At 41.1% G+C, this 27,758-nt stretch overlaps 2 protein-coding genes across 3 annotated transcripts in view; one reads left to right on the plus strand and one right to left on the minus strand.

The window, feature by feature from the left end:
- Window positions 1–27,758, minus strand: part of FAXDC2 (fatty acid hydroxylase domain containing 2) — an 881,086-nt gene that overhangs the window by 791,896 nt on the left and 61,432 nt on the right. The window lies entirely within an intron of this gene.
- Window positions 1–27,758, plus strand: part of CWC22 (CWC22 spliceosome associated protein) — a 266,010-nt gene that overhangs the window by 119,943 nt on the left and 118,309 nt on the right. Inside the window, 1 exon segment of the mRNA XM_068131795.2 lies at window positions 9,139–9,199. Within this exon segment, the coding sequence (XP_067987896.2) occupies window positions 9,139–9,199 (61 nt within the window).

Raw genomic sequence — 27,758 nt, forward strand, 5'->3', positions numbered from 1 at the left:
CTGAGATGAGCTTTTTCACATCAACTGCATGGAAAACAAGAACGTTTGATGTGAATCGATTCGTCAAAGCGAATTGAATATGTGTCCGGGTCATTAAGCTGAATGACAGGTGGACAGGTCGGGGTGATTCAGCATTCTACGACATGTCCATGATTTTTCAGACAGGTTGGTGTGATATTTGTATGCAGTGTTGCTCACGTGCCCAGTGGTGCTCGTGTGTGTATTTGCTCGTTTCCCCTCCTTATTGTGTTTGCCCTTCCATATTCCTTCCAATGAGAAGTTTCCCGAATTAATTTATAGTTGTTACCTCTCCTAATTCCGATAAAAAAACAAATAAAAAAACAGGAAAAATGTTTACTTTTCTGTCCTTACGTCGTCAGTTGGTACCTCCCTCCTTCACGTCTTGTGTGTGTTGTGTTTGTATTAGGGTAAAAATATGGCACAGGTTGGATATAAATCTGCGTTACCTTGTGCTCCCTCCTATAGAGGTTACTCACTCCTATAGAGGTTACTCACTGATGTAAGCTGGTGATGTCCTCAACTGTTGTATTTTGGTAGGTCGTCCAGATTGTAGACAAAGCGGATCTGGATCGGGATCACTCAAAATATCTGGAGAAATATATACAACTGGAAGTGGCTTGAGCTTATCTGATGTTGTTCGTCGTTCACATAAGCAGAGCAGGTGCCAGTATATATCCAGAAATTAGAAGTCGTTGGGGTCACAGATCCCTGTAACTTGCTGGGAAACTTGCTGACCCCCATGGAGAAGTGTGCTAATGCCAAGCAGCTGCCTGACCTACAGTAACCCGATGTTTATATTTATCGAGTAAACATTTCCTACTACTACACAAAGGAAGCTATTAAAGCTTATAAGAGCCGACATTTTTGCAAATAACAGGCTGGGTTCATGGTTTGGAACGTGCCAGAGAAAGAGGATACTGGCGATGTCCAAAGTGAGTACCAACCAATATTAATCCTCAATGTATGCTTGAAAACACACTGGCTTGTCATAAAACTCCATGGGGCTGATTGACTGTTGTGATTGTGCTCTATCATGTTGTGAATAGGGGAACTTCTACCTACTGGTTTCTCAATAGAGTCCCAGCTCTTTTATGACCTCATTTGAGCCAACCCAAATCACTTAATGGTCCAGGTGGTTGTAAAATCTTCTCTCAGAAATGAATGGAGAATGTGAGAAGTCTCACTGAGGATGTAATATGAAGTGAAACAAGTCATCGTGGCTGCGGCTGTGTTGTTGTTATTACCTCCGCCACCAAAGATGGATGGAGGTTATGTTTTCAGCCCTGTCTGTCTGTCTGTTTGTGAACAAGATATCTCAAAAAGTTGACGGATTCAGACGATTTTTGGCAGAGAGGTAGTGTATGTGACAAGGACGAAATGATTCGATTTTGGTGAAGATCCGGATTCGGTTCCAGCTCCGAGAATTTTGAAAGTGATTCTTCACCATTGGGGGATGGGGCCAAAAACTATACATAGCAGGATATCTCAAAAATATGTGGACGGATTTGGACGAAACTTGGTGGAGAGGTTGTGTGTGTGACAAGGACTAATCGGTTCAATTTTGGTGAAGATCTGAATATGGATTTCAGATATGAGAATTAATTAAGTGATTCTTCACAATTGGGAGATTGGGCCAAAAACTATACAAAGCAGGATATCTCAAAAAGTTGTGGACGGATGATTTTGATTAAATGCGATTCTGTGTTGTGATTTTCTGGTCTATTCTCGGATACAAAACGTAAACTGTTCACCTGTAGACTGCATGCTGACCCCGAAAATCTTTCACTTTTGTGACCACCGTGCTGCAACTACATAATATCCTAACATGATGTATATAAATATATTTCAGTAAGTTTGTGAAACTCGTCAAGAATATAACTTGCACAAAAGAGAGAAAATGAGAAAAAACGATTTGTGTAGTGTGTGACACCGAGTGTGTGTGTAGATCTTGACAAAAAATGACACCGAGTCAATGTGTAGATCTTGATGGTTTGAGAACTTTGTATTCTGCTGCACAAATCTTGAAGTGTTCTCTGGACAGCATTGAAACAAGTTCGACATGGCCTCCAACTGCAGAAGACCTACATATTCAGACCACCAATCACATCATTCCATATCAGCTTTTCAACTTCCTTGCATGGTCTTCAGGTCTTAGCCAAGATCCTGTAGGTGCAGAGAGGGTCACAGTTACAAGTGACGAAGAAAGAAGGTTGCTGTCTATTGCACAGGACATTGTGTACTTAAAGACAAAGGGTAGAGTGTTGCTGCCAAAGCATACCTCCTTGGCCATGGCAGTGAGACACTTCACTGGTTCAGCAAAGCTGATAGGAATCCTGAATGGACTGGGTCACTGTGTATCAAACACAATGGTGTTAGATCATGACACTGCCCTTGCCAAACGACAACTTGCGCTAGGAAATGACCTTCTTCCAGCTGGAGTTCAGTCAATCTTCACTACTCTTGTTTTTGACAACAATGACTTTGGTGAAGAAACCATTTCTGGAAAGGGTTCAACACATAATACGAATGGGATCATCATCCAACATTCCACCAAGCCGCATGAAGGGATTGTAACGCCAAAGGTGACCATACCCAAGTCCCGTAAGCGATCATTCGAAGCTCCCCCCACTGACATCAAGACGTTCTTTGGCAGCAAGAAGACTGGACCCAAGCCATTTGGTGAGAAGATCAGCCTTGGACGAGAACAACACATGATAGCCCAGAATCATCCACGCAATCTGGATTTATCATATATGGTGATGAAGACAGTTGATGTAGGTGACAAACTTCTCCCAGGATGGACTGGATTTAATATCATGCTAAGCAAAACAGTTCCACAACAGTCTGCTATTGGTTACCTGCCCATCATCGATCTAAGCCCAACAGAGTATGACACAGTCAATACCATTTTAGCCAAGAGTCTTTCCATAGCTGATGCACTTGAGCAGAAAGAAGTTGTTGTTGTCTTTGATCAGGCAATTTATTCAAAGGCACAACAGATTCGATGGGTAAATGAGACGTACTGCAATCGAATCATTGTTCGTCTTGGGGCATTCCATACTGTACTCTCTATGTTGGCATGCATTGGAAAACGATTCAGAGATGCCGGGGTGGAGAATGTGATGATCGAGTCAAACATTGTAGCTCAAGGCTCAATTAATGGAGTTGTTAGCGGACACCATTACAATCGCAGCATAAGAGCTAATAAGTATGTTATGGAGGCCATGCAGCGTTTACGTTGGCAAGCGTACATGAGCTCCCTTTCAGAGGTAGAACACGCAGTGACATGTGATGTCCTCTTCAAGCTTAACTTGTCTTTTCCTGGTCCATCATTTGAAGAGTACCTAAGATCAGAGGAGTTCCAGGTTGTGGCTACCTCATGACAATTTTGTGTCGCATCAGTCGGCAAAGGAGCCAACATTTGCTCTGTGGTCATCATACATTGAGATGATGGAATTCGTACTTCTGTTTGTGCGTGCAACAAGGCAAGGCGATTGGAGACTCCATCTGTCAGCCATTCGCAGCTTCATACCCTGGTTTTTTGCATATGATCATACAAATTATGCAAGATACCTGCCAGTGTATTGGCTGGAAATGTGTCAGCTACCCGATAGTCATCCAGCAGTTCATGAGGCCTTCATGGAAGGGAAGTTTGCGGTACAGCGTCATACTGACCATGGGTTCTGTGGAACAGCATGTGACCAGACCATTGAGCAAACCTGCAACAGGGATTCCAAGATGAAAGGAGGCATGGTTGGTTTCACAAGAAACAAGGGTGCGGTTTCCCGCTGGATACTGTCCCAGCATGAACGGAGTGCCATCAGCAAGCTCTGTGAAGAGATGGCAGGAAAGGATGACAGAAGTAGAGTGAAGAAAGATCTCAGTACTGCACGTATGATGAAAGATGAGAGGAATATCCGTTCAGTAGTTGAAACTGTTGAAGCCATGATCAACCCTTTCCAAGAAAGTAATGAAGGGCTAGTTCACATTGCATCCGGAGCCACAGCATCAACTGATGTAACACATGATTATATAACAGCTTATGAAAGTGGCGATGCAGCTTTTAGAACTTTCTGTGAAGAACGACTACAGGGTGATGGAGATATCTTCAAAGTTCTGAAGAAGCAAAAAAAGAAAACCTTTGCATCGATGAGCAAGTCTGCAAAGTCAAAAGTGATGGGGAAGGAGGTTACAATACGAGCTGATCGAAACTTGTTCCAAAGGCTTCTCATCATTGCCAGTGTGAGAAAGCTAGACATTAAGAACATGATGTCCTACAATTTGGGTCCTCTGCCACTTTCCCTTTCTTGTGTAGATGGAACATTGACCAAGACTACCAAGTCCAGCTTGCTACATTACATCGAAGCAAGTGTTCAGCCACCTCCTGTGGTGGAAGGCATCCCACTTGGAAGTGTGTGGATTATAGATGGTATGGCAATGCTGCACGAGTTACCACAAAGAGCTCTTCCAGCCACATTTGGCCAACTTGCCAGTCACATACTCAAGCAGCTTATTGACCTGGCAAGGAGTGCCCACAGTGATGCTATTCACTTTGTAGTGGATACTTACCGACATCCCAGCATCAAAGGGACAGAGAGAGGAAGACGTGCAGCTACTGGAAGTCAGATCACAAAGATCTATGCAGCAGATCAAAAAGTCCCACAGCAATGGAAGAAATTTCTGTCATGCAATGAAAATAAGGGAGCCCTGGTACGTTTTCTTTTCAAGCTGTGGAGTGAAAGCTCTGGACATGTCCTTCAAAATGTAACCGTTGTGATGGCACATGATGGAGAGTGTCATTCTGTCAGTAATGTTGCTGGTGCATTGGAAGTAACTGCTGTGAGAGAACTTGAATGCAACCACGAGGAAGCTGACACAAGACTCTTCCTACACTGCCAGTATGCTGCTGCTTCTCTCCCATCTTCTTCAAACAGATGCCCCTCTGTCATCATCAAGAGCCCAGATACTGATGTATTTGTTATTGGTGTGGCTAAAGCTCACAAGATTAGTGCACAGCTTCTCTTTCATACTGGCAGAGGAAATGGGAAACGCACATTGAATCTGAGTGTCATACAAGATTATCTTGGGCAAAATATAACAGATGCTCTCATTGGCCTTCACTGCTTCACTGGATGTGACTCTGTGAGCTCCTTTTATGGGCGGTCAAAGAAGAAGGCAATGAAACTATTGCGTGAATCTACAGACTTCCAAGAAGCCTTCAAAAAGCTGGGAAATGCATTTACCTTAGATGCCAGTCTGAGTGACATGATGGAGAGGTTTGTGTGCAAGTTGTATGATCAAGATTGCACTGACGTGAACACAGCTCGATACAATAACTTTTTGATGGGTGTCAAAGCTGAGATGAACATGCCCCCTACCAGGGACTCCTTGCAAAAACATATTTTGAGAGCTAACTACCAAGCTGCTGTGCACACTAAATGTTTGGAACAATTTCCCACCATCCCGAGCCCACATAATCATGGATGGAAAGTGACCAACGACACCGAACTGGAGATTGTGTGGGGTGATCTTCCTCCTGCACCAAGCACTCTGTTGGAGCTCACACACTGTAGTTGCAAGAAGACAAACTGTGAGGACCCCAAAGGAGGAGGAAAGGGCCGCTGCTCTTGTAGACACCACAATATACCTTGTACAGATCGATGCAAGTGTATAGACTGCAAGAATTCAGTCCCTACTGAAAATGACATGGATGACATTGAAGAAGACTCTGATAATGCAGAAGATGAATAGGCAATTGATTTCATCGCTCACTCTTAAGCTCCTTGGAAGAACATTGTTAATAATAACACTGCTTGCATTTACATACTGTACCAATCACTGAAATGCTTGTGAGACAGAACACATTTCTTTTTCTGGTAACGATGTTAATAGAGATTGATCATTTGTTTTAGGGCAGTAAATAGTACTTCAAAGCTTCTGCATCTGCCAGAAAAGAGAAACAATCCATAAGGTCAAACATAGTACGTGACAACTTATAAGTAATCATTAGAACCAGTCTGCTGAGTCTAGTTTGCTGGGACACATGTATTATTGTATTATTATACAATGTATCATGTATTATTATACAATCCCCCAACAGGACTCAAGAGGGCGACAAACAGAAGTTCTGAAATTTTAAATTACTATTACTAAATAATGTGCAAGTTTTATCCTTGACGACTTTGTGTGTTTATTCAATGTATTTTCCCTCATCTTTCTACAAAATTTCAAGTAGTTGCCAGATGGTGGTTGCAAAAGTCAAGAAATAGAGCTCTTTCTGCTCATTGCATTGCGGTCTACTGGCGGAGGTATGCTCTCTACTGAGTGCCATTCCAGTTGTTGTACACCGCACCTTTCCTATGCCATCTCCAGGCATTGCAAATCGTCATTGCTGGGCACCGAAGGGGGCTCGGCAGTGACGCACTCTGAAAAGGAGTACTCAGTTTTCACTCTGGTTTCTTGTTGTACACCGCTCCTTTCCTATGCCATCTCCAGGCATTGCAAATCGTCATTGCCGGGCACCAAAGGGGGCTCGGCAGTGACGCACGCTGAAAGAGAGTACTCAGTTTTCACTCTGGTTTCTTGCTTTCTTTCTTGTTGTACACCGCTCCTTTCCTATGCCATCTGAGTGGCGTGCTGACGAGGAGGGGAGTGTCGAGGATGGGAGTGTCGTTGAAGCTGAAGGGAAAGGTGTATGCTGCATGTGTGAGAAGTGTTATGATTTATGGGAGCGAGACATGGATAATGAACGTAGAGCAGCAACGAAGGCTGGAAAGGGTGGAAATGCGAATGGTTCGGTGGATGTGTGGAGTATCCTTGAGAGAGAGGAAGACAAATGATGAACTGCGAAAGACGATGGGAATAGATGGATGCTGTGAAGAGAAACAGGTTGAGATGGTTTGGTCATGTGTTGAGGAAGGATGAAAGTGACTGGTTGAGAAGAGTGATGGAAATGAATGTAGAAGGAAGTAGAGGACGGGGAAGACCGAGAAAGACTTGGCTAAAGATGGTCGAAGAAGAAATGCTGGCAAGGGGGTTAACAAGGGGAGATGCAGAAAATAGGGCAAAATGGAGAAGATTGTCATGGGGACCGCAAGGCTAATCCCCGCTCTTGCAGCGAAAATGGCCTTAAAATGCCTGTTGTTGCCGTTGTTTTGTGAAAATTGTGAGTTATTTGAAAAAAGTGCAAGGGGGCCAATATTTTTGGCCACGACTATATGTATAATGGTGCAAATATGAACAGTTTAGTATCATTAGATTCTGGTGTCAAAGGTCAGAGGTCATGTCAGTTAAAAATATGATACTTGAGAACTCCTGAAGGGATTTCAATCAAACTTGGTGCAAGTATGTACATTATGATGTAATTATGTAGTTGTCGGCATTTCGGTCGAGTGTCGTTCTTGTTGTTGATGCTTTTACATATTTTATGTTTTTGTTAATACTTGCTGATGTGATTTTAATTATAAAAAATTTTTATCCATAAAATAATAGGTTTAACGTCTATTATTATTAGCAATATTAGCAATAGCCCAATGAATCTCTCGGTTTCCGCTCGTGCTTAAAAAATAACGCTGTTGTGAACTCATCTCTGTGTAGACAAAGGTATGATGACTTTTTAGCACATTTTCGATTTGCATTCTCTTCTCCAAGAACGCATCTTGAACACTAAGTGACGTTTTACTGTACTCTAAAAGACTAAAGCAAGATTAGCTGATCCTTCTGCAGGACAAGTGACTGGCTGTGAACAGCGGCATGGATATTTTAGCTGCTCCATGTTTGTGTGTGTGCCAGTGTGGTGTGACCTTTTGTTAAAAATAGAAAATATCATTGAAGAAGGGTATGTTGTGCTCTTCTTGACTCAACAAAAGGTTTGCAGATGAGAAGCATTGCCGTTAACTTTATGTAAATTATTCTTTGACCGGTTATTTTACGTTTTCCTTTGGTATATGATAAAAGGTTGAGATTTAATCTGGACCAAATTTGGTACTTTATTGTTTGCCCCTTACTGGTTTAGTTTGACGTCTTAGGTTTGTTTCAAGTCATACTTTATCATGGCAGTATGAAATGTTCGCAATAAATTTAACTTGTTTTGTCACTTGGCCTTTGGAGAACTTGGAAGGAAATTTATTTGCACCCTTGTCATATTTAATACCAATACCTATGTGTAATTGTCAGAAAATTGTAAAGTTGCATTGAACATTGAAAGACTAACAGATTCATTTGTACTGATAATTATTATGTTTTTTTCAGTTGGACGTCGTTCATCTTTCCCATTCATTGGTTTAATTCATGGGCAAATTAATATTGCACAATAAATTTCTACTTTTTTCTACTCTTAATTAATGGGAGTGATAGAATGTCTTTTGTGTTACGATTGTTGGATAGTGCCTTGCCAATGTCTCATTTCCAAAATTGTTCACATTGTGTTGTCTTAAAAATAAAAAAACCCCACCATGAATGAATTTTTAAAACTGCATTCAACATTGGGAATTGCTGTAAAATGTTAGGTTTTTCCTTGTTTTAAATTCTGTATTTTGACCTGTGAGCCACACACATCAGTTGTGCCCTGCCCATTCATTGGAACTCTTGGTTTATTTCAAAGTTAAAGGAGCGTCCATGTTGGTGGGGGTGCAAATAATAATTTTTAAATGCTTGCATACTGCACATTTAGTTGTCAAATTATTTGCATTGTTCTGCAGATGTCTGAAAGACAACAGTATAATTACTCTCACCGTGGTCACACAACAGTATAGGTTAGCACCCTCTGGGGTGGTATTGCACAAAGAGAAAACAACGGTGTGAGCGTGTTATAGCACCTCCATTGAGCGTGTTATTGTTGCTTTTTTGGGGTACATGTCGTCACTGCTTGTCATTCAGAATATATTTAAACAGTGTGCTTGCCTCCAGCAGAAAACTTAAAACTAAGTTTAAAGTCTCCCAAAGAGTAAATGATAATTGTCACAATTATGATTTCTGGAAATCTGGAAACCATTGAGTAAACCATGTGGCAAAAGTACAAGGCCTTGGATTTGGAGTCAAATCTTTGCAGTTATTCTGTCATTCCAACTTTATTTTTCTGGGTCTCATCTCTGCCTTTTGTGTGCTGTGATTTTGCAGCTTGGACTTTGAGGAATGTGCACATAAGCTGTTAAAAATGGAGTTTCCTCAAGGGAAAGAGGTGAGTGCTTTGAAATTGTGTATTCAGCATGATTTTAATATAAGGTCCTCACAAAATTGCTGTTCAACCCTTTCGCACCGTTTCCTGTATAATTCATCATGGTAATACGTTTAATCATCTACAGTGCTTTCAGAAATTATTCACACCCCTTGACACCTTCATATTTGTTGTGTTACAGCCTGAATTTATAATGCATTAAATTGAGGTTTATTTTGTCACTAATCTACACATGATGCCCCATCATGTCAGTGGAATTGAATATTTTTTTTATGGCGTAACCCATATGGTAAAGCCGTATAGAACGGTGTTTGTCTGTCCGTATGTATGTCCCTCAAATGTATACCAATTAGAGCTGAGGATCTGTTCACATGACAGGGTGATGTGATTACGTCTGATGTTATTACGGCGCTACGGCGGCTGACTCAAGTCTCCACACTCCGGCATTTTGAATCCCAATTTTGCTCAGGCTGAACATATCGTCAAGCCTGTCATATATCACAATCGCCATGCATTACCTTTACGTTTTTCATTCAGTGTGAAACACAAACAAACCGATTGTTAAAATGACCATCAAATATCGAAAGCATCGGTGTTACGGCTCCTCCAACAAAACGGTACGTACAGGCCTTGGGCTTTATGCCTCACCTTCGGACTGCTTCAGACAAATTAAGCCCAGGTTTCTTAATGCAGTAGTGTATTGTTTCAGTAGTATCGTTTTCGTAATAGTAATAATTATAATATGATAAATATGACCATAACACCTTCATCCCAATGTCGTGAATGCAAAGTTAATGAATTGAAGTGGTGTATAGTTCATGAATCAATGATAAGCAGTGTATGGTACTAACAACTGCGGAAGTAAGGAATTCGCCTCGGTTTATTGATAGCATGTTATTAACCCAACCATTGTGGGGTATATAGATTAGAGTAGATCTTCCCTCAGTTCTGTAAGTAAAACTTACCTGACGGATGTCGGGATTCCTCCAAATTTCTTTGTTTAATGTTATAAACAGCATTAGCGACTGTTAAAAAAGCTAATCATATGTGTGTTGTGGTTTATAATATTTTACAAGCCCAGCTATGCCGCTGTTAGATTTTTCGGTCTTGTATTTTTTTCAAATTAAATAAAATTAAAAGCTGAAAGTTGTGTCAATAAATATTCAACCTCTTTGCTATGACACTCCAAATTGAGCGCAGGTGCATTCAATTTCCTTTGATCATCCTTGAGATATTTCCAAATTGTGGCCAAATCAATTGTTTGGACACGATTTAGAAGGAAACACACTTTGCTATTATGTAAGGTCCCACAGTTGACAGTGCATGTCAGAGCAGAAACACACAATAAATACCCCATGATGTCAAAGTGGAATTTTCTTTTCAGAAGTTTTTACAAAATAATTAAAAATGAAATGCAAAAATATATAATCTCCCAAAGTATTCAATCCCCTGAGTCAATACTTCGGAAGCGCCTTTGGCAGCGATTACAATTTCGAGTCTTGTGTATGTCTGCACAGCTTTGCACATCTGTATTTGGGGAGTTTCTCCCATTCTTCCTTGAAGATTTGCTCAAGCACTGTCAAGTTGGATGGAGAGCATCAGTGAACACCAATCTTCAAGCGTTTCCACAGATTCCCAATGGGATTCAGGTCTGGGATTTGGCTGGGAGGCTCAGCGACTATCACGTTCTTGTTCTGAAGCCATTCCAGTGTTACTTTGTCTGTATGCTTGGGGTCATTGTCCTGTTGGAACGTAAATCTTTGCCACAGTCTCAGGTCTTTTGCACTCTGAAGCAGGTTCTCCTCAAGGATTTTGCCGTGTTTGGCTCCATTCATTGTTTCCTCTCCCAATCTCCCAAACAAGTCTTCCAATCCCTGCTGCTGAAAATCATCCCCATAGCATGATGCTGCCACCACTATGCTTCAAATTAGGGATGGTAATGGGTGGGTGATGAGCTGTGCTCATTTTCTGCCAGACGTAGCACTTTCATTCAGGCCAAATATATCAATTTGCATCTCATCAGATCATAGACTATTTTGCCTCATGCTCTGATTCTTTCACGTGCCTCCAGGTGTGCTGTCATGTGCTTTTTTCTCGGGAGTGGCTTCTGTCTGGCCACTCTCCCATAAAGCCTAGATTTGTGTAGTGCTGTAGAGACTGTTGTCCTTTGGGCAGTTTCTTCTATCTCAGCCAAGGAACTCTGTAGTTCTGTCAGAGTGGTCATTGGGTTATTGGTCACGTCTCTGGGCAAGGTCATTCTTGCCCGGTTGCTCAGTTTGGTCAGACTGCAAACTCCAGGAAGAGTCTGGATAGTTCCATTTCTTTCCATTTCCTAATGATGGAGCTCACTGTGTTCTTAGGAACTTTCAACACTCTAGAAATTGTTTCATACCCTTTTCCCCAATCTATGCCTCCTCACAATTCTATGTCGGAGTTCTACAGACAGTTCCTTGGACTTTATTGTTGAGTTTCTGCTCTGACATGCTCTGTCAACTGTGGGACCTCACGTAGAGAGAAAGGTGTGTTTCTTTTTAAATCGTGTCCAATCAATTGAATTGGCTACAAGTGAACTCCAATCAAGTTGTAGAGACATCCCAAGTATGCTCAAAGGAAATTGGATGCACCTGAGCTCAATGTGGAGTGTCATAGCAAAGGGGTTGAATATTTGTTGGCTCGAGACATTTCAGGTTTTCGGGTTTTCTTTCCAAAGGGGGTTGTCCGTCTTGGGTGTACTCCATGTTGTGGTGTATATCCGTGTTAAATAGCTTCATTGTGGCATTTTTTCCAAGGCTGCTTCTAATAATAAAAGTAATAACAATTCTCATGACAATAGCATAATATGAATGTTATTACAAAATAATATTAGTATTGACTAGAAAGCATCTGAAGATGCAAAGGCCGTCCACGTCCATTTGTATTCAGACGTATTCTTCTTGCATAAGCTAAGCATGACGAAAGCCGTTAAACAAAATACAAAATGAAAATTGACGATTTTATCCAGCCTTGACCTTTGAGCTTTTGATCTAAACGAAATAATCAGGTTTTATTTTGGATTGGTGAACTAATTACTTGACCCAATATGCCAAAAATTTTAATTTCAGGTCATTCAGATAAAAATTGACGATTTTGTGTGATACTGATCTTTGACCTTTTCACCAAATTATTGATTTGCCTTGTCATTTTTCTCATCAAGCATTGTTGAAAATTTGATGACAAAACTGAAATGATAAATTGAAATTTCAGCTCAATTGGATGAATATTGATGATTTTAGGTTATGTTGACCTTTGACCTTTTGACAAAATTATTAATTTGTCTTATTGTTATCATTATATAGCTTTGGTGAAAATTTGATGACAAAACCTCAAATGGTAAAAAGGTTACGGCTTGGACAGACAGACACAGACACAGACACACAGAACTGATTGCAAAACCCCCACTCCCGCTGCACGTGGGACTGGCTAATAATTAATATCCCCTCTCCCCAAGGGGTGTTTCCTCCTTGAACAAACTCTGTGTTGACTTGTATAATAGCTAATTGTGCCGTTTCGTGAGATCACCCTTATCAAAGTTAAAAATATTGTAAACCACAAACACAATTGATTACCTTTTGGAACAGTTGCTACTGCTGTTTAAGATGAAACTGAAAGAAATTTGGAGGAATCCAGATATCCTTGAGCCATTCTACGCTTATCGCGTCTGCCACAGATGAACGGCCTGAGCCTGTCTACTGTAATCTATATATCCCACATAGGATAACCTTCCTGATAATAACATGGTCCTTCCTGCCTCTTCAGTTGGGAGTGGGTGTACTTGTGATATGTACTTGTGAATGTCGATCTGTCTGTCTGTCTGTCTGTGTTGCATATGCACTCTTACACCTCCAGATGGATTTGGGCCAAATTTGTCACAGAGGTAAAAGGTTGTACTGGCCAGGTTTTAATGGGGTTAGTGGCTCCTTATGTCAGTTTGAAACCGCTGGGAACTCCTGGGAGAAAAATGATGGAGTATACTTCCTCGCTGTTACAGTTAGTTTGAATAGCACCACCTTTGTGGAGTTGCGTGCTGCAGTATGGTTTGAAATTCCTCTGGACAACTGCCTGACTTCATCTTCTGTGGTTATTCTCAGTTATTCTTGCATGGCTAGCTTTTCCCATCACTGGGGACGAGTACTTTTGCTGGTATGAAATAAAATAGTTTTTCCCAATGAGTTGGTTCAAATCACAAGTCAAACATGCTGGCTGTGTCAACCCTCCCCACCCTTTGATTTCATTCTTCCTGACACCCATTATACCAAATGTCTCTCTGTTGAGTCCCTTTGTCCTGCTGTTGGTGTCCCTCCCCCCATTTCCACTCTGTTGTTCATCTTTGTTCTGGTCCATTATGTTTTGTCGTTCTTCCATGAGTGTCAACTTCGTATAGAAAAAAAATGTCTTGGAGCACTCACTACCTCTGACCAAAAATTGCAAAGTTTGCTTTAGAGAAAAGCTTAATTGCTTTTATAAAGTGAAACATAGACTCGTGGAGCTTTAACTTCACAACCATTGTCATGTCTGGTTGTGGTTTGATTTTTAAAATGGCTTGTCTCGTGTGCACTATCATTGCAACGGTTTTATCATTTTGTCACGTAAAATTGTTAGGTTTAAAAAGAAAATACCAATTGCAAAGCTTTGTTGTCTTGCTATAATTTCACAGCCATTTGAGGGATGGCCTGGTGGTACACAAACACCACGTCTTAGGTGTCTGGCCTGGGTTGGAATCCCGACCCATCTATGAACTGCCATCCTGGTGTTTCACAGGCAGGGTGTGTGCCTTCCCTCGAATGGACGTTAAACGGGTGTCCTATCTGATGTTATTAGTTGGTGAACGTCAAAGATTCCATGCTGACTTTCACGAAGAGTGAGGCGAGCTATCGCCGGCACCATGAACAAATGATAAATTCCTGTCCTAACCAGCCGAGGGCACTGCAGCTGCGACACGACCGCTCCCTCAGCCAATGATGCTACCCCGCAGCCTTGTGCTTCATACAAACGAAGAAGAACAGCCATTTTACCTTTTTTTCAGTCAATGCTGCCTGTTGCAGACCTATCAGTTAGCAAGTAAGATTTGCTGAAAAACTGCAGATGTAGCATGCAACATTGTATTAACGGTTTTGTTTAATTTTATAATGAATTGTGAATTTTCAAAAACATTTACCTCCACCACCAAAGGTGGATGGAGGTTATGTTTTCACCCCAGGCTGTTTGTTTGTTTGACTGTGTGTCTCGTTTGTTTGTTTGTGACTGTGATAACTCGCCAACGCTTTCATCTATCTTCATCAAACTTTACCAGAGTATTCCGAAGGAAAAAAGTGAGTGTCAATGTGATTTGACTCTGTCATTGGCCAAGGTTCTCTGGATTTTCATCATACCTGTGAGGCTACTGCCTGACACCTTGCTGTGACGAAAATTTAAAATCTGAGGATAAATCTATTTTATTAATATGAAGCAAACCTGAGCCACTGGTGGGAATGATATCGTCAAAATGACCATGTTCAAAGTTCAAGGTTCTCTCGTTTTGTCATACCTGTCAGGCCTGACACCTTATGATGAAAATATTTTCATTTTTCGCCATATGTCAATCTGCAGTCTGTTTGTTTGTTTGGGTTTAAAAAAATATATATGTATGTGTGTTTGTATATACACATACAGTGGCTATATAAAGTCTACACCCCCTTTCAAATTTTTCACCTTTTGTTGCCTTATAGTCTGGAATGAAATGCATTAAATCAGACTTTTTCCACCTTTATTTACACATCGTAACTCACAAATTCCAAGTGAAAGACAAATTATACAAATTTCAGAAAATTTATTTAAAATACACAACTAGAACATCTTGTTTGGATAAGTGTCCACCCCGCTGAGTTAATACTTGGTGGAAGCACCTTTGACAGCAATTTCAGCTGTGAGTCTATTGGGATAGGTCTCTACAACCTTTGCACACATTGAATGGGCAATATTTTCCCATTCTTCTGTACAAAATTGTTTAAGCTCAGTCAAGTTGCATGGGAAGTGTTGATGGACAGCAATTTTCAAGTCATGCCACAGCTTTTGGATTTGATTTTGGTCGGGGCTCTGACTGGGCCACTCAAGGACATTTGTATATTTGTTCCTTAGCCACTTCAGTGCAGCTTTGGCTGTGTGCTTCGGGTCGTTGTCATGCTGAAAGGTGAACTTCCGTCTCAATTTCAGCTTTCTGGCAGAGGACAGCAGGTTTTCCTCTGGGATTTTTCTGTATTTTACTCCATCCATTTTCCCTTCCATCTTGACAAGTGCCCCAGTCCTTGCTGATGAGAAACATCCCCATTACATGATGCTGCCACCACCACGGTTTATAGTGGCGATGGTGTTTTTTGGGTGATGTGCTGTGTTGGGTTGGCGCCAAACGTAACGTTTTGCATTTAGTCCAAAAAGTTCCATCTTGGATTCCTCAGACCACAAAACTTTTTGCCACATGGCTTCAGAATCTCCGGAGTGTTTTTTGCATACTTCTAACGGAACTAAAGGTGGGCTCTTTTGAGTAATGGATTCCTTCTTACCACCCTATCGTACAGGTCAGACTTGTGGAGTTCTTGGGATATTGTTGTCACATGCACACAGTGACCAGTCTTTGCCATAAAGGCCTGTAGCTCTTTCAAAGTTGCCATTGGCCTCTTGGTGGCCTCTCTGATCAGTCTCCTCCTTGCTTGGTCATCCAGTTTGAAGGGACGGCCTGATCTAGGCATGGTTTTGGCGGTACCATGTGCCTTCCACTTTTTAATGATTGGCTTGACTGTGCTCCAAGGGATGCTCAAGGCCTTTAAATATTTTGATACCCATCCCCTGATCTGTGCCTTTCCACAACTTTATCCTGGAGGTATTTTGAAAGCTCCTTGGTGCTCATGGTTGAGGCTTTGCTGTGAAAAGCACTACCCAGCAGAGGAAACCAACAGGAACAGCTGATTTTATTCTTAAATAATCAGAAGCACTGCAATTTAACACAGATGGAGGTCAATTAACTTGGTGTGTGATTTTGAAGGTGATTGGTTACTCCTGTGATAATTTACAATTGCTATTATAAGCGGGGTTGGACACATCCAACCAAGGTTGTTCCCAGTTTTGTATTTTTAATTAATTTTCTGAAATTTGTAGAATTTGTTTTTCACTTGGAAGTTAAGTCGAGTCAAATCTCGTGTAACAGCTAACACATAGAACATATAAAGGGGGCGGGTGACAAGAGGGACATGCGAGGGAAGTACAACAACAGTAGAGAACAGGGACATCAAGAGATTTGTGGAAGGGAGAGGGCTGGGGTGAGGTAAACGGGATAAACAAGATGGACACCACAAGTACTTTCAGGAAAGAAAACAGAATTTGAAGGAGTTCAATTTGGGGTGGATTAACTAGGGTAGAAAAGATCAAGGTTTTGGATGGGGGAAGATAAGAGATGGTGGAGAACAGCTGTTTTAAAGACCTGCGGGGAGGAGTGGGATTGAAGAGAATGTGAGTTTGTTCTAGAGGCGGGAGAAAAGAGGAATGAAAGAGTGAAGGTGAGCAGAGAGTCTTGATTTTGGCAGTTTCACCATAAGAGGGTTGTGATAGACCTGGTGTGTCCTGCAGGAATATTTGGGGGACACAGCACAGACAGAGCAGGGGGAGCATGACCGGAAAGGAGTCGGTAGAAGACAGAAAGAACACCAACCTACCTGCGGTGGGAGAGTAAAAGGCCCTCAGAATCAACTTCACCACGGGAGATACCAATGATGCTAATATTTGTGAAAAGATGCGGGAGAGATGCCAATGCGAAAATCGAAGATTTTTCAAGTATATTGGTTGGTCTCATCCGTTATTCTGTCTGTGTGTCTGTTTTTCTGTATGTCAATCGCTTATAGGTCACAATTTTAAACCGATCTTTAGGAAACTTTACCAAATGGTAGAGTTGGTCATAAGGAAGAAGCCTGTTGATTTTGAAGACAAAAGGTCAACAAAAACCTCTGAAATCCTCAATTTTCATCCGATTAACTTGAAATTTGAAGAGGATTGCATATCAGTAAACTGAATTCAACGACCAATTATTTTTGAGGTCTAAAGGTGAAAAGGTCAACATAGGCCAAATTCTTAAAATCATCAATTTTCATGTGATTGATTTGATATTTGAAGAGGATTTTTGATCATTGAATTCAACCACCAATAATTTTTACATCAACAACTCATTTTTGGATTTCATGTTTTTTTTTTTTTTTTGTTTGTTTTTTTGTATAGGGAATCGAGGCTCGTGAAAGAGCTAACATTTACTTCACAAACAAATCAACCAGACAAACAAAATATATAAAAAGAGGGAGCGGAAGACAAGATGGGAAGAGAAGGGGAAGCACACAAACACAACATTTGAGAGCAGGGAGATGTGTGGGAGGGAGAGGGCTTGGGGGGAGGAGGCGTGGGAAGGGAGGGGGGGGGGGGGGTGGGAGAAGTATAAAACACAAGGACACCAAGGACTTCCAGGACAGAAGTTGGTATTTCAAAAAAGTGGAATTGGGGTGAAATTAGCGGGGGTAGAAAAGATCAAGGTTTTGGATGGGGGAAGATAAGAGATAGTGGTGAACTGCTGTTTTAAAGACCTGGAGGGTGGAGTGGGATTGAAGAGAGTGAGGGAGCTTGTTCCAGAGGTGGGAGAAAAGAGGAATGAAGGAGTGAAGGTGAGCAGAGAGTCTTGATTTTGGCAGTTTAACCATAAGAGGGTTGCAGGCAGATCTTGTGCGACCTGTAGGAATATTTGCGGGACAGAGCCCAGAGAGAGCTGGGGGGGGGGTGGGGGGGGGGGGGTAAGGCCAGAGAGGAGTCGGTAGAAGACAGAAAGACCACCAACCTGCTTGCGATGAGTGAGTGAGAGGCCCTTGGAGTTAGCTTCATCGCGGGAGATTCCAATGATTCTGAATGCTTTGGTTTCAACAGCGTGAAGACGAGCTAGGTGTGAGGCAGGAGCACCAGCCCAGAGGGGAGAGCAGTATTCCATTGAGCTGCGGATGAAAGCCTTGTATGTGGTGAGGAGCTCAGGTGTGCCAAGGAAGGACTTCGCACGACGGAGGATGCCCAGTCGGCGACTGGCTTTGGAGGCCAGATTTGAAATGTGGTTTTCCCAGGAAAGATCATGGCAGATAGTGTATAGTGCTATGCATGACATATTTCTTGTTCCTTGCAAAATCGAAGATTTTTCAGAATCAGCTTCAAATTCAAAATCGAAGATATTTCAAGTATATTGGTTGGTTTGTCTGTCGGTCGGTTTTGTCTGTTTGTTTGTCTGTTTGTCACCGGCCTACAGGTCACAATTATAAACCAATCTTCACGAAACTTCTCCAAGTTGTAGAGGTCGTCACAGGTGAGAAGCCTATTGATTTTGAGGTCAAAGGTCATCTGGAGGTAAATTTCTAAAATCGCCATTTTTAATCGATTGACTTGAAAATTGAACAGCATTTGTATATTGTTACTAAATTGGAAAGCAAACTTTTTGAGGTCAAAATGTCAAAGGGTCAACTTGAGGTCAAACTTACAAAATTACCAATTTTCATCTGAAAAACCGTCAATTTTCGTCCGATTGACTTGAGAATTGAACAGCATTTGCATAGTGCCTCACTGAATTGGGAAACAAATTATTTGAGGTCAAAAGGTCAAAGGTCAACTCAAGGTCGAACTTCCAAAATCAATTTTCATCCGGTTGACTTGAAAATTTGAATTGAAGGATTGAAGGAATTGAAGGAAAAATTGAAGGATGAAAGTGACTGGTTGAGAAGAGTGATGGAAATGAATGTAGAAGGAAGTAGAGGACGGGGAAGACCGAGAAAGACTTGGCTAAAGATGGTGGAAGAAGAAATGCGGGCAAGGGGGTTAACAAGGAGAGATGCAGAAAATAGGGCAAAATGGAGAAGATTGTCATGGGGACCGCAAGGCTAACCGCTCTTTCCGCTCTTTCCCGCTCTAGCAGGGAAAATGGCCTTTAAAATGCATGTTGTTGTTGTTGTTGTTGACTTGAAAATTTAACAGCATTTGCAGAGTGCATAGTTCCTCACTGAATTGGGAAACCAACTCTTTTTGAGGTCAAAGGTCAACTCTAGGTCAAACATCCAAAATCATCCATTTTCATCCGATTTACTTGAAAATTTACAGCCTGGTGTTGGCTTAGCGGTTAGGATGCCGGCTTGGGGTCCTAGGATCCTGGGTTTGAATCCCAGTCAATCGTTGAATTAACACCAGGGGGTTTGACTCAGCCTGTCATCCTTCCGAAGTCGGCAAATGGAGTACCAGCTTGCTGGGATGAATGATCCCGGTGTGTACCCCGGTTTAGAATAGGTACACCGTATCCCTGCGCATCGTAAGAGGCTATTCAGGGTTGGCGCCAGGAAGGGCATCCGGCCGTAAAAACATTGCCTCAAACAGGGAACCATGATTGTCATGGGGCCCGCAAGGCTAACCCCCGCTCCAGCGGGGAAAATGGCCTTAAAACGATCATTCATTTCAAATTATTACTTGAAAAATTAACAGCATTTGTATAGTGCTTCACTGAATTGGGGAAACCAACTCTTTTTGAGGTCAAAAGGTCAAATGTCAACTCAAGGTGAAACTTCTAAAATCATCAATTTTCCTTTTAATAAAATCATCACTTTTCATCCTATTAACCCGAGCTTTGATCGAGATCGTCAATTTTAATCTGGATGGAATGGACAATTTGATGGATCAATGGCATCCTTTTTGGGGGGGGGGGGGGGGGGAGGGAAGGAGTGGGCGAAGGTGGATTTTGCAAGCATCTTCCTCTGCATGAGGTCGTCTTGTTTGTTTGCTTGTGTCTGTCTGTGATTGCAATAACTCGTGAACACTTTCAGCTATCTTTGTCGAACCTTACCAGAGGATTCTGAAGGAAAACGAGAGGCTGTCAATATTATTTGTTTCTGTAGGTCAATGCTTTTCTTGTTTGGTTTTCTGTCTGTCTGTGAACAGGATATTTCAAAATGTTGTGGATGGATTTGGACGAAATTTGGTGGAGAGCTTGGGTATGTGACAAGGACGAAATGATTATATTGTGGTAAAGATCCGGATCTTGATCTGGATCCAATAATTTTTTAAATGATTCTTCACCATTGAGTGATGAGTCTAAAAACGATGAATAAAGTGATATTTCAAAAGGTTGTGGAAAACTTATGACAAAACTTGGTGGGTGAGTTGGGTAAATGGTAAGAACAAGCCGGATTCGCTTTGGTTCAGGTCCGAATCCAGATCAGACCTATACTATCAGTGGGATACAAAACGTAAACTGTTCAGCTTGGCAGAGGTATGCTCTCTATTCAGTGCTGTTCTCGTTACCTCCGCCACCGAATTTGGATGAAGGTTATGTTTTCACCCCTGTCTGTTTGTCTGTTTGGTTGTTTGTCTGTCTGTGAACAGGATATCTCAAAAAGTTGTGGACGGATTCGGACTAAATTTGGCAGATAAGTAGTGTATGTGACAAGGACGAAATGATTAGATTTTGGCGGATCCGGATTTGGATCTGGCTTGTATAATTTTTGTCCCCGTCGCACCGCGGAGCGAAAGGGGGACTATGGTTTTCCCCTCCGTCCGTCCATCCGTCCGTCCATGCGTGCGGGCGTGCATGCGTAAGCGAAGGACCGCATTCGAATTTGGTGTGTGGGTGCAACCCACGTTAAAATCCAAGATGGCCTCCGCCATGTATGTCTGATGCCATGTATGTCTGAACATTGTGAGCGGAATATCTTGAAAAATAAGCGAAGTACCAAGTTCTAATCTGGTGTGTGGGTTTATCTAGGCATAAGGAAGAAGGCTATTGAAAATTGGGTCGCCACGTCAAAATCCAAGATGGCCGCCGCCATGTATGTCTGAACCTTGAGATGAATATCTTGAAAAATAAGCGAAGTACCAACTTCTAATTTGGTGTGTGGGTGTATCTCGGCATCAGGAAGAACGCTATTGAAAATTGGGTCGCCACGTCAAAATCCAAGATGGCCGCCACCATATATATGTCTGAATCCTGTGAGCAAAATATCTTGAAAAATAAACGAACTACCAACTTCTAATCTGGTGTGTGGGTGTATCTACGCATAAGGAAGAAGGCTATTGAAAATTGGGTCGCCACGTCAAAATCCAAGATGGCCACCGCCATGTATGTCTGAACCTTGTGAGCGGAATATCTTGAAAAATAAGCAAAGTACCAACTTCTAATCTGGTGTGTGGGTTTATCTAGGCATAAGGAAGAAGGCTATTGAAAATTGGGTCGCCACGTCAAAATCCAAGATGGCCGCCACCATATATATGTCTGAACCTTGTGAGCGAAATATCTTGAAAAATAAACGAACTACTAACTTCTAATCTGGTGTGTGGGTGTACCTACGCATAAGGAAGAAGGCTATTGAAAATTGGGTCGCCACGTCAAAATCCAAGATAGCCACCACCATATACATGTCTGAACCTTGTGAGCGAAATATCTTGAAAAATAAGCGAAGTACCAACTTCTAATCTGGTGTGTGGGTGTATCTCGGCATAAGGAAGAACGCTGTTGAAAATTGGGTCGCCACGTCAAAATCCAAGACGGCCGCCTTGCGTCTTCCACTTTGTCAACTCGCATCACTTCACCGACGGGGGACCTAGGCGTAACGCTTCTTAAAGTGATTTTTCACCATTGGGAGATAGGGCCAAAAACAATACATAGCAGGATATCTCAAAAAGTTATAGATGGATTTGGACGAAACTTGGTGGACAGGTTGTTTTTGTGACGAGGAAGAATCTATTCAATTTTGGTGAAGATCTAAATATGGATTCCGATACGATAATTATTTAATGTGCAAGTGATTCTTCACCATTGAGTGATAGGGCTAAAACCGATAGCACGTTCTCTCAAAAAGTTATGGACGGATTTGGACGAAACTTAGTGGAGCGCTTAGGTGTGTGACAAGGACGAATCAAATTAATTTTGGTGAAGATCTGAATATGGATTCGAATACTATGATTAATTAATTTTAAGTGATTCTTCACCATTGAGAGATTGGGCTAAAAGCGTTATATAACATGATATATAAAAAAGTTAGGTAAGAGTTATGACTAAACTTGATGGACGAGTTGGTTAGGTGACAAGAACAAGCCGATTCGATTTTGGTTCAGGACGGAATCCAGAGCCGGCCTATTATTGGGATACAAAACATAAACTGTACAGCCTAGCAGAAGTATGCGCTTTACTCAGTGCCGTTCTAGTTACCTCCGCCACCGAAGGTGGATGAAGGTTATGTTTTCACCCCTGTCTGTTTGTCTATCTGTTTGTCTATCTGTTTGCCTGTCTGTTTGTTTGGCTGTTTCTTTTGTCCTAGTTTCTTTTGTTTTTTTTTCTTAAAACTTCCAAACCTTTTGCTTCAGTCTTCCCATACCATCCAGTGAGACTAAAGTGTGCTTTTTAACCACAAATTTTCCTTGGACAGGTCATCACAGTTTTCTGCTGAAGCAACTCTCATCTACAAAAGGAATTTGGATTTTGGCCACAATGCTGCGCATCATTGCTGTTGCTCGTCTCATGTATCATGTCTCATGTGCACTCTCATTTTGTACTTTGTGCTTTGTGTTACGGATCCGTCACTTCCGCCTTTGTTGTTATTATATACTTGTAGGATTTTTAGTTTCAGGTAATATTGTTGTTAAGATTTTTTGTGTGAAATGAAGATGACTCTAGTGAAAGGTGAAAAGAAATATTTGTGAAGGAAAAAGTAAGACGTGGCAAAGGAACCAGAAGAGGAGAGAGATGGGGATCGGCGTAGAGACAGCTGCGAGTCGCGTCGAGGCTGCGAGTGGACTTATTTGATATTGGTCGCGAATGAGTTGAGGCTTCCCGTGAAAGGGATTGTCCGCAACATCGTCATATATTTCGAGTGCAATTAAACCTGCGTCTCAGGTTTTATCACCAAGTGTGAGTCATTGTTGGAGGGAGCCAGCGCCTCCATTACAGGCCGATACGCCATTTTGTTATTGAAGAGACTGTCCGCTTGGTGCAACTTGTTTTGTCATTGGGATTCCCATATCGACATCATTGTGTGGATTGCTGTTGGTTTACATATCGGCTTAATTCCCATATCGACCTCTCACCTCGTAACTCCTCATCCACAGCCACGCCAATATCTGCCTGTTGTTTTGCTGTTCTGCACGATTTCGACCTTCATTGCGTTGGGATTTGTGCATGAACTTTGGGGAATGTTGCATTCCAATCACGTTGGGCGTATCGTGATTTCATTGCTTTGAGAGCATTGGGGAAGGATGGTACCATAATATGTATTGTTTATTGATGCAAGTGATATTTTCATGGTACTTTCTTTCATAGTGTTATTATTGTGTATGTGAGAGTTCTTAATACAATTACTTGTTTTGTTTTACAATATTGCATTGGTGTGGTTTTACCATGGTTTATTAGAACACTCAAAATAAATCTTTCTGCAGTGTTCCCGCTCCAGACTCTGAGGTGCACCGTAACCGGGGTTTGGGGAGGCAATACGTAACATTAGTAAGTTTAGTAAACTTTGTGCTTTGCTCGCTTAGTAACCTGTGAGGCTTACTTGTTTCCAAAAGTACTGTGCGGTCTTTAAATCCGTATAAACTTCTCACGGCTGGTGCAACTGGCTTAATATTTCTTCAAAGATTTTACCCCCTCATCTCAGGTTACAAGATTGGACTCCTTGTCTGTCAAGGGTGACGGTTCATATTCTGTGCTTTCCTAGTTTCTGGGATCAAACCCAGAAAATATTAAAAAGGCGAGCGAACTACAAACTATCTTGCAGTCCTTTCCAAAGCATTTGCAGTGACATTGTTTTGTTCCAGGATGCTGACGTGACAGCTCAGCAAGATTACCGACATCTCTGGTTGCGGCTGAAATTGTTCTTTGGATCTTTGAAAACTTTTGATTTTCGAATAATTTATGGTTATATGTCGCAGATGTTGAAAAAAAGCAACCTGAAAGCAAAATATTGTCGTGAGATAAAGGTGAAATGCGATAACTTGGACATTGTGTGCGATAGCACAAGGCTTATTTTATTATTTCCATGTTGAAATGGTTTTCCTTGTTTAATCACCATGTTTAACATTGGCTGTCTTCATCCCTTCAAAGGAAAGGAGAAATCCCAATTTACCCTGATGGTAAGGTAATTCTCTTCTGCTAAGATAAGATTCATTATTTGACTTTGGGAGCTGTTCAATACCAAAAAAAATCCATCTGCTTGTGTAAAATGTGAATTTCATCTTGTTATATTACTTTATGTGCAGAATTATTATGAGTTACGTCTGGTTAAACCTTTTGTCTGAAATATATTTGTAACAAAATGGCTTTTTCACAAAATGGTTATTTTTCTTTTGGCATCATTCATTCGTCGTGAGTACGAGTACATTTCGATAAAGGACCATACAAAACTTTCAAAAAAAGCCAGACTTCAAACATAAATTGGATATGACTTAGTTGTTGATGTTGGAGAGGGTAGTAAATAGGAATATTTATTATCCCCACACTTTTTTTAAAAAACGGGGTGATATTGTAATCGACTCTTTCTGTCTGCCTGTTTGTCTGTCTGCCTGTGTGTCTGTTTGTTCATCTGTGCGTCACCCCATCTACTCTTAAACGGTTAGGCAGAAATTCACCAAACTTGGTGGTTATGATCACCACATGGCACCAAGGTGCTAGAACAGTATCATTTTTGGCCCCACTCCTTAGTGAGGGATCAAAAGGTCAAATACCGAAAAATGCAGTTGTGGGCACATTTTAAAATCTTTTTTTAATGAGACTTGTATATGCAATCAACAATCATCATTGGGGGATGCATTCAATATGTAATTTGGTTCTTAGGATTTGACCATTTGACCCCTCCCCCTCCCTCCCTCCTCCCTGCCTCCCCCCCCCCCCTCTGGTTCGTGCTTCAGGGGGTGGGGACTTTAATGCTGTGAATAACTCTTCATTTCGTTCTTGGAGGGTCTTTTATATCGGTATAAACAGTTTGAGTTAAAATCAGGTGTCCAAATCAAACGAATATCAAGCATCTGTTGACTGTTCAAGATGATCGGAATTTTAGTAGTCTCCTCATCCATTTTGATTGCAATGCCTTGTTGTGTCTTCACTCAACTCTCGTTGGTTACCATTCTCATTTGAGTAATGTAGCTGTACCTATGGGTAAGAGAGGTGTCACTTCCAACCCAGCATACTTCGGTGAAACCTGAAACGGAATCAGCAATTGTGCTAATTCTCTGGACACAATGTTTATGCAGCTGCATAAGTTTATGGATTGTATGATTCTCTACTGAGCTCTTCTTTTATTTTATTTTTCTGTGCTTCAGAGGTTTTTTTGGAAAATAAATGGGAAAGGAGGTTAATTCAGCCTGTTAAATTGCTTAGTTGTGGGGGTTATCATTGTCTGCTGAAATCCTCTCTTCCAACGGAATGGGGCTTAATGTCTTTACGCCAAAGATTGAAAGACAAGCTTGCAATAAAGGTAGAATTTTTATGAGGATACAATTGTAACTCTTTTCTCTTTTGAATGAAAATGTCGAAGATCAAAGTTTTTATGTCCTTCATCAATGAATATTGGCACTGGCCCTTTTTGTATTTAAACGGGTGGACATCTTTTCCGACAGCTTGCCTTGATGTCAGCTGCTGATTCCAAAGTGTACTCGTTCACGCCGTCTTTTAATTAAATTGAACATCAAATCTTCTAACGTGTTCTTGAACAACCTATTTCTGGGAATGGTTTTTCTCCTTAATTTCTACGATTGCTGGTGTCATTTGTAAAAAAAGAATAATAAAAAAATACTATAATTGGGTGACATTAAAACTATGCAAACCAGGTTTTAATAGTAAGGTGGCTTAATGAAATATTTTGTAAATACCGTTACCATGTGAACAAAAGTGCCAAATTTTCCATGAATGTTCCTCACGTCATAATGATTAATTTCAGAAAGGTGGGCACCCAGAAGTCGTACAATAAGACTTCAGTAGAGGATACTGAAATTCAACATGGGATATTCCCCACAGATATGACTTGTGTCCTCAGTGGGGGATACTGAAATTCAACAAAGGATATTACCCATAGATATGACCTGTGTCCTCAGTGGGGGATACTGAAATTCAACAAAGGATATTACCCACAGATATGAGTTACATATGTCCTCAATAGGTCTTTTTATAACAACATTTCTTGGGAAAAAAATCAACACCAAACTGTCAAAAATGCATAGAATTAAACTGATATAGATGTTACCTGTACATTTGTTCACTTTAAATAAGAAGACTGTATAATTATTCACATATGATGGCTGTAAATAGGGGGACAATTGTGGACAATATCTCTTGTAGTCTTCATGTTATGGACAGTTTTATTCATACTTGCTCTTCAATATTTCAATTATATTGAATATAATTTTGGACATCTAATAATAGCACATGGCATTGATGTTATAGAAAGAGAAGTTATTTTCCATGCCAAAGGCTACCCATATGTCTGCTTGTGGATGGTTGATAGTGAGTATTTTTTTATTCTAGTTTTTGATGGCTACCCTTCTGAAATTAATCATAGTACCCTAAAGAAATTCTGTGGAAAATTTGGAGCTTTTGTCTGGTCTATAACGGTATTTCCTTTCAGCCGCATTATGATAATTCCCGATCTTTACCTAATCAATGCACAATAATTAATTATTCTAACTGGCAGCTGATTTACAAATGACAGCAAGCTCAAAAGTATTATTGGTGGCAGAGTACATAGCATTGCTACATCAAGCTAGATTCTCGAGAATGGCAGTGGGACAAGAGGAGGAGGATCAAAAGAAGAAAAAAATCAGCTTGGCTGCCAGACAAAGCTGTGCAGTGTGCAAGAGCAGCAGTAACATTGGCTTCTCACCAATGACATGAACAATGATCAATGGTCTAATTCTAAGCTGACGGACTTCCAGCAGTGACTGGCGCTTCACAAACCAATGTGACACATTAGCTTGTTCAGATGGGAGGGGTTTCTTTACCAATCCATACCAGGAAACGGTTGCATATTGTGGATTAAACTGTATCGACTAACAATATGTGACTTCCATGATGAATGCATTCCAGGAGACTTCAGTTATAATACCTGGTGTGATCTTTTTAGGCTGTCAAAATTAAGAAAAGTACCATGATATGGTCAATGCGATACCACATTCACCACCAACTCTGTCTTCTTCAGTGATTGAACCAAACAGTTACGCAGAATAGTACAGGCTGTCTCGCTCTCTCTCTCTCTCCCCCTCAGACGTACATTTTGTAATATTTTTCTCTCCATTCAACTCTGTCGTTTGCTCAGCATGCTGTCCTCCATTGGCACTTTCAGATGTTCAACTATCAGCTTTGCAATTTACTAACTTCGCCAATGGCACACCTCACAAACTCTGCTCTCTGTAGTTTCAATACATAACCGTTTATTTTCCATCTGACTTCTCAACTTTCAAGCAACAGGTGGCTTTCCAAGCTAACGTGCATCTATGCTATTCGATTTGTGAAAATTGT

The sequence above is a fragment of the Myxine glutinosa genome, chromosome 1, assembly GCF_964187855.1.
Source record: "Myxine glutinosa chromosome 1, kmMyxGlut1.1, whole genome shotgun sequence".
NCBI classification, from domain to species: Eukaryota; Metazoa; Chordata; class Myxini; order Myxiniformes; family Myxinidae; genus Myxine; species Myxine glutinosa.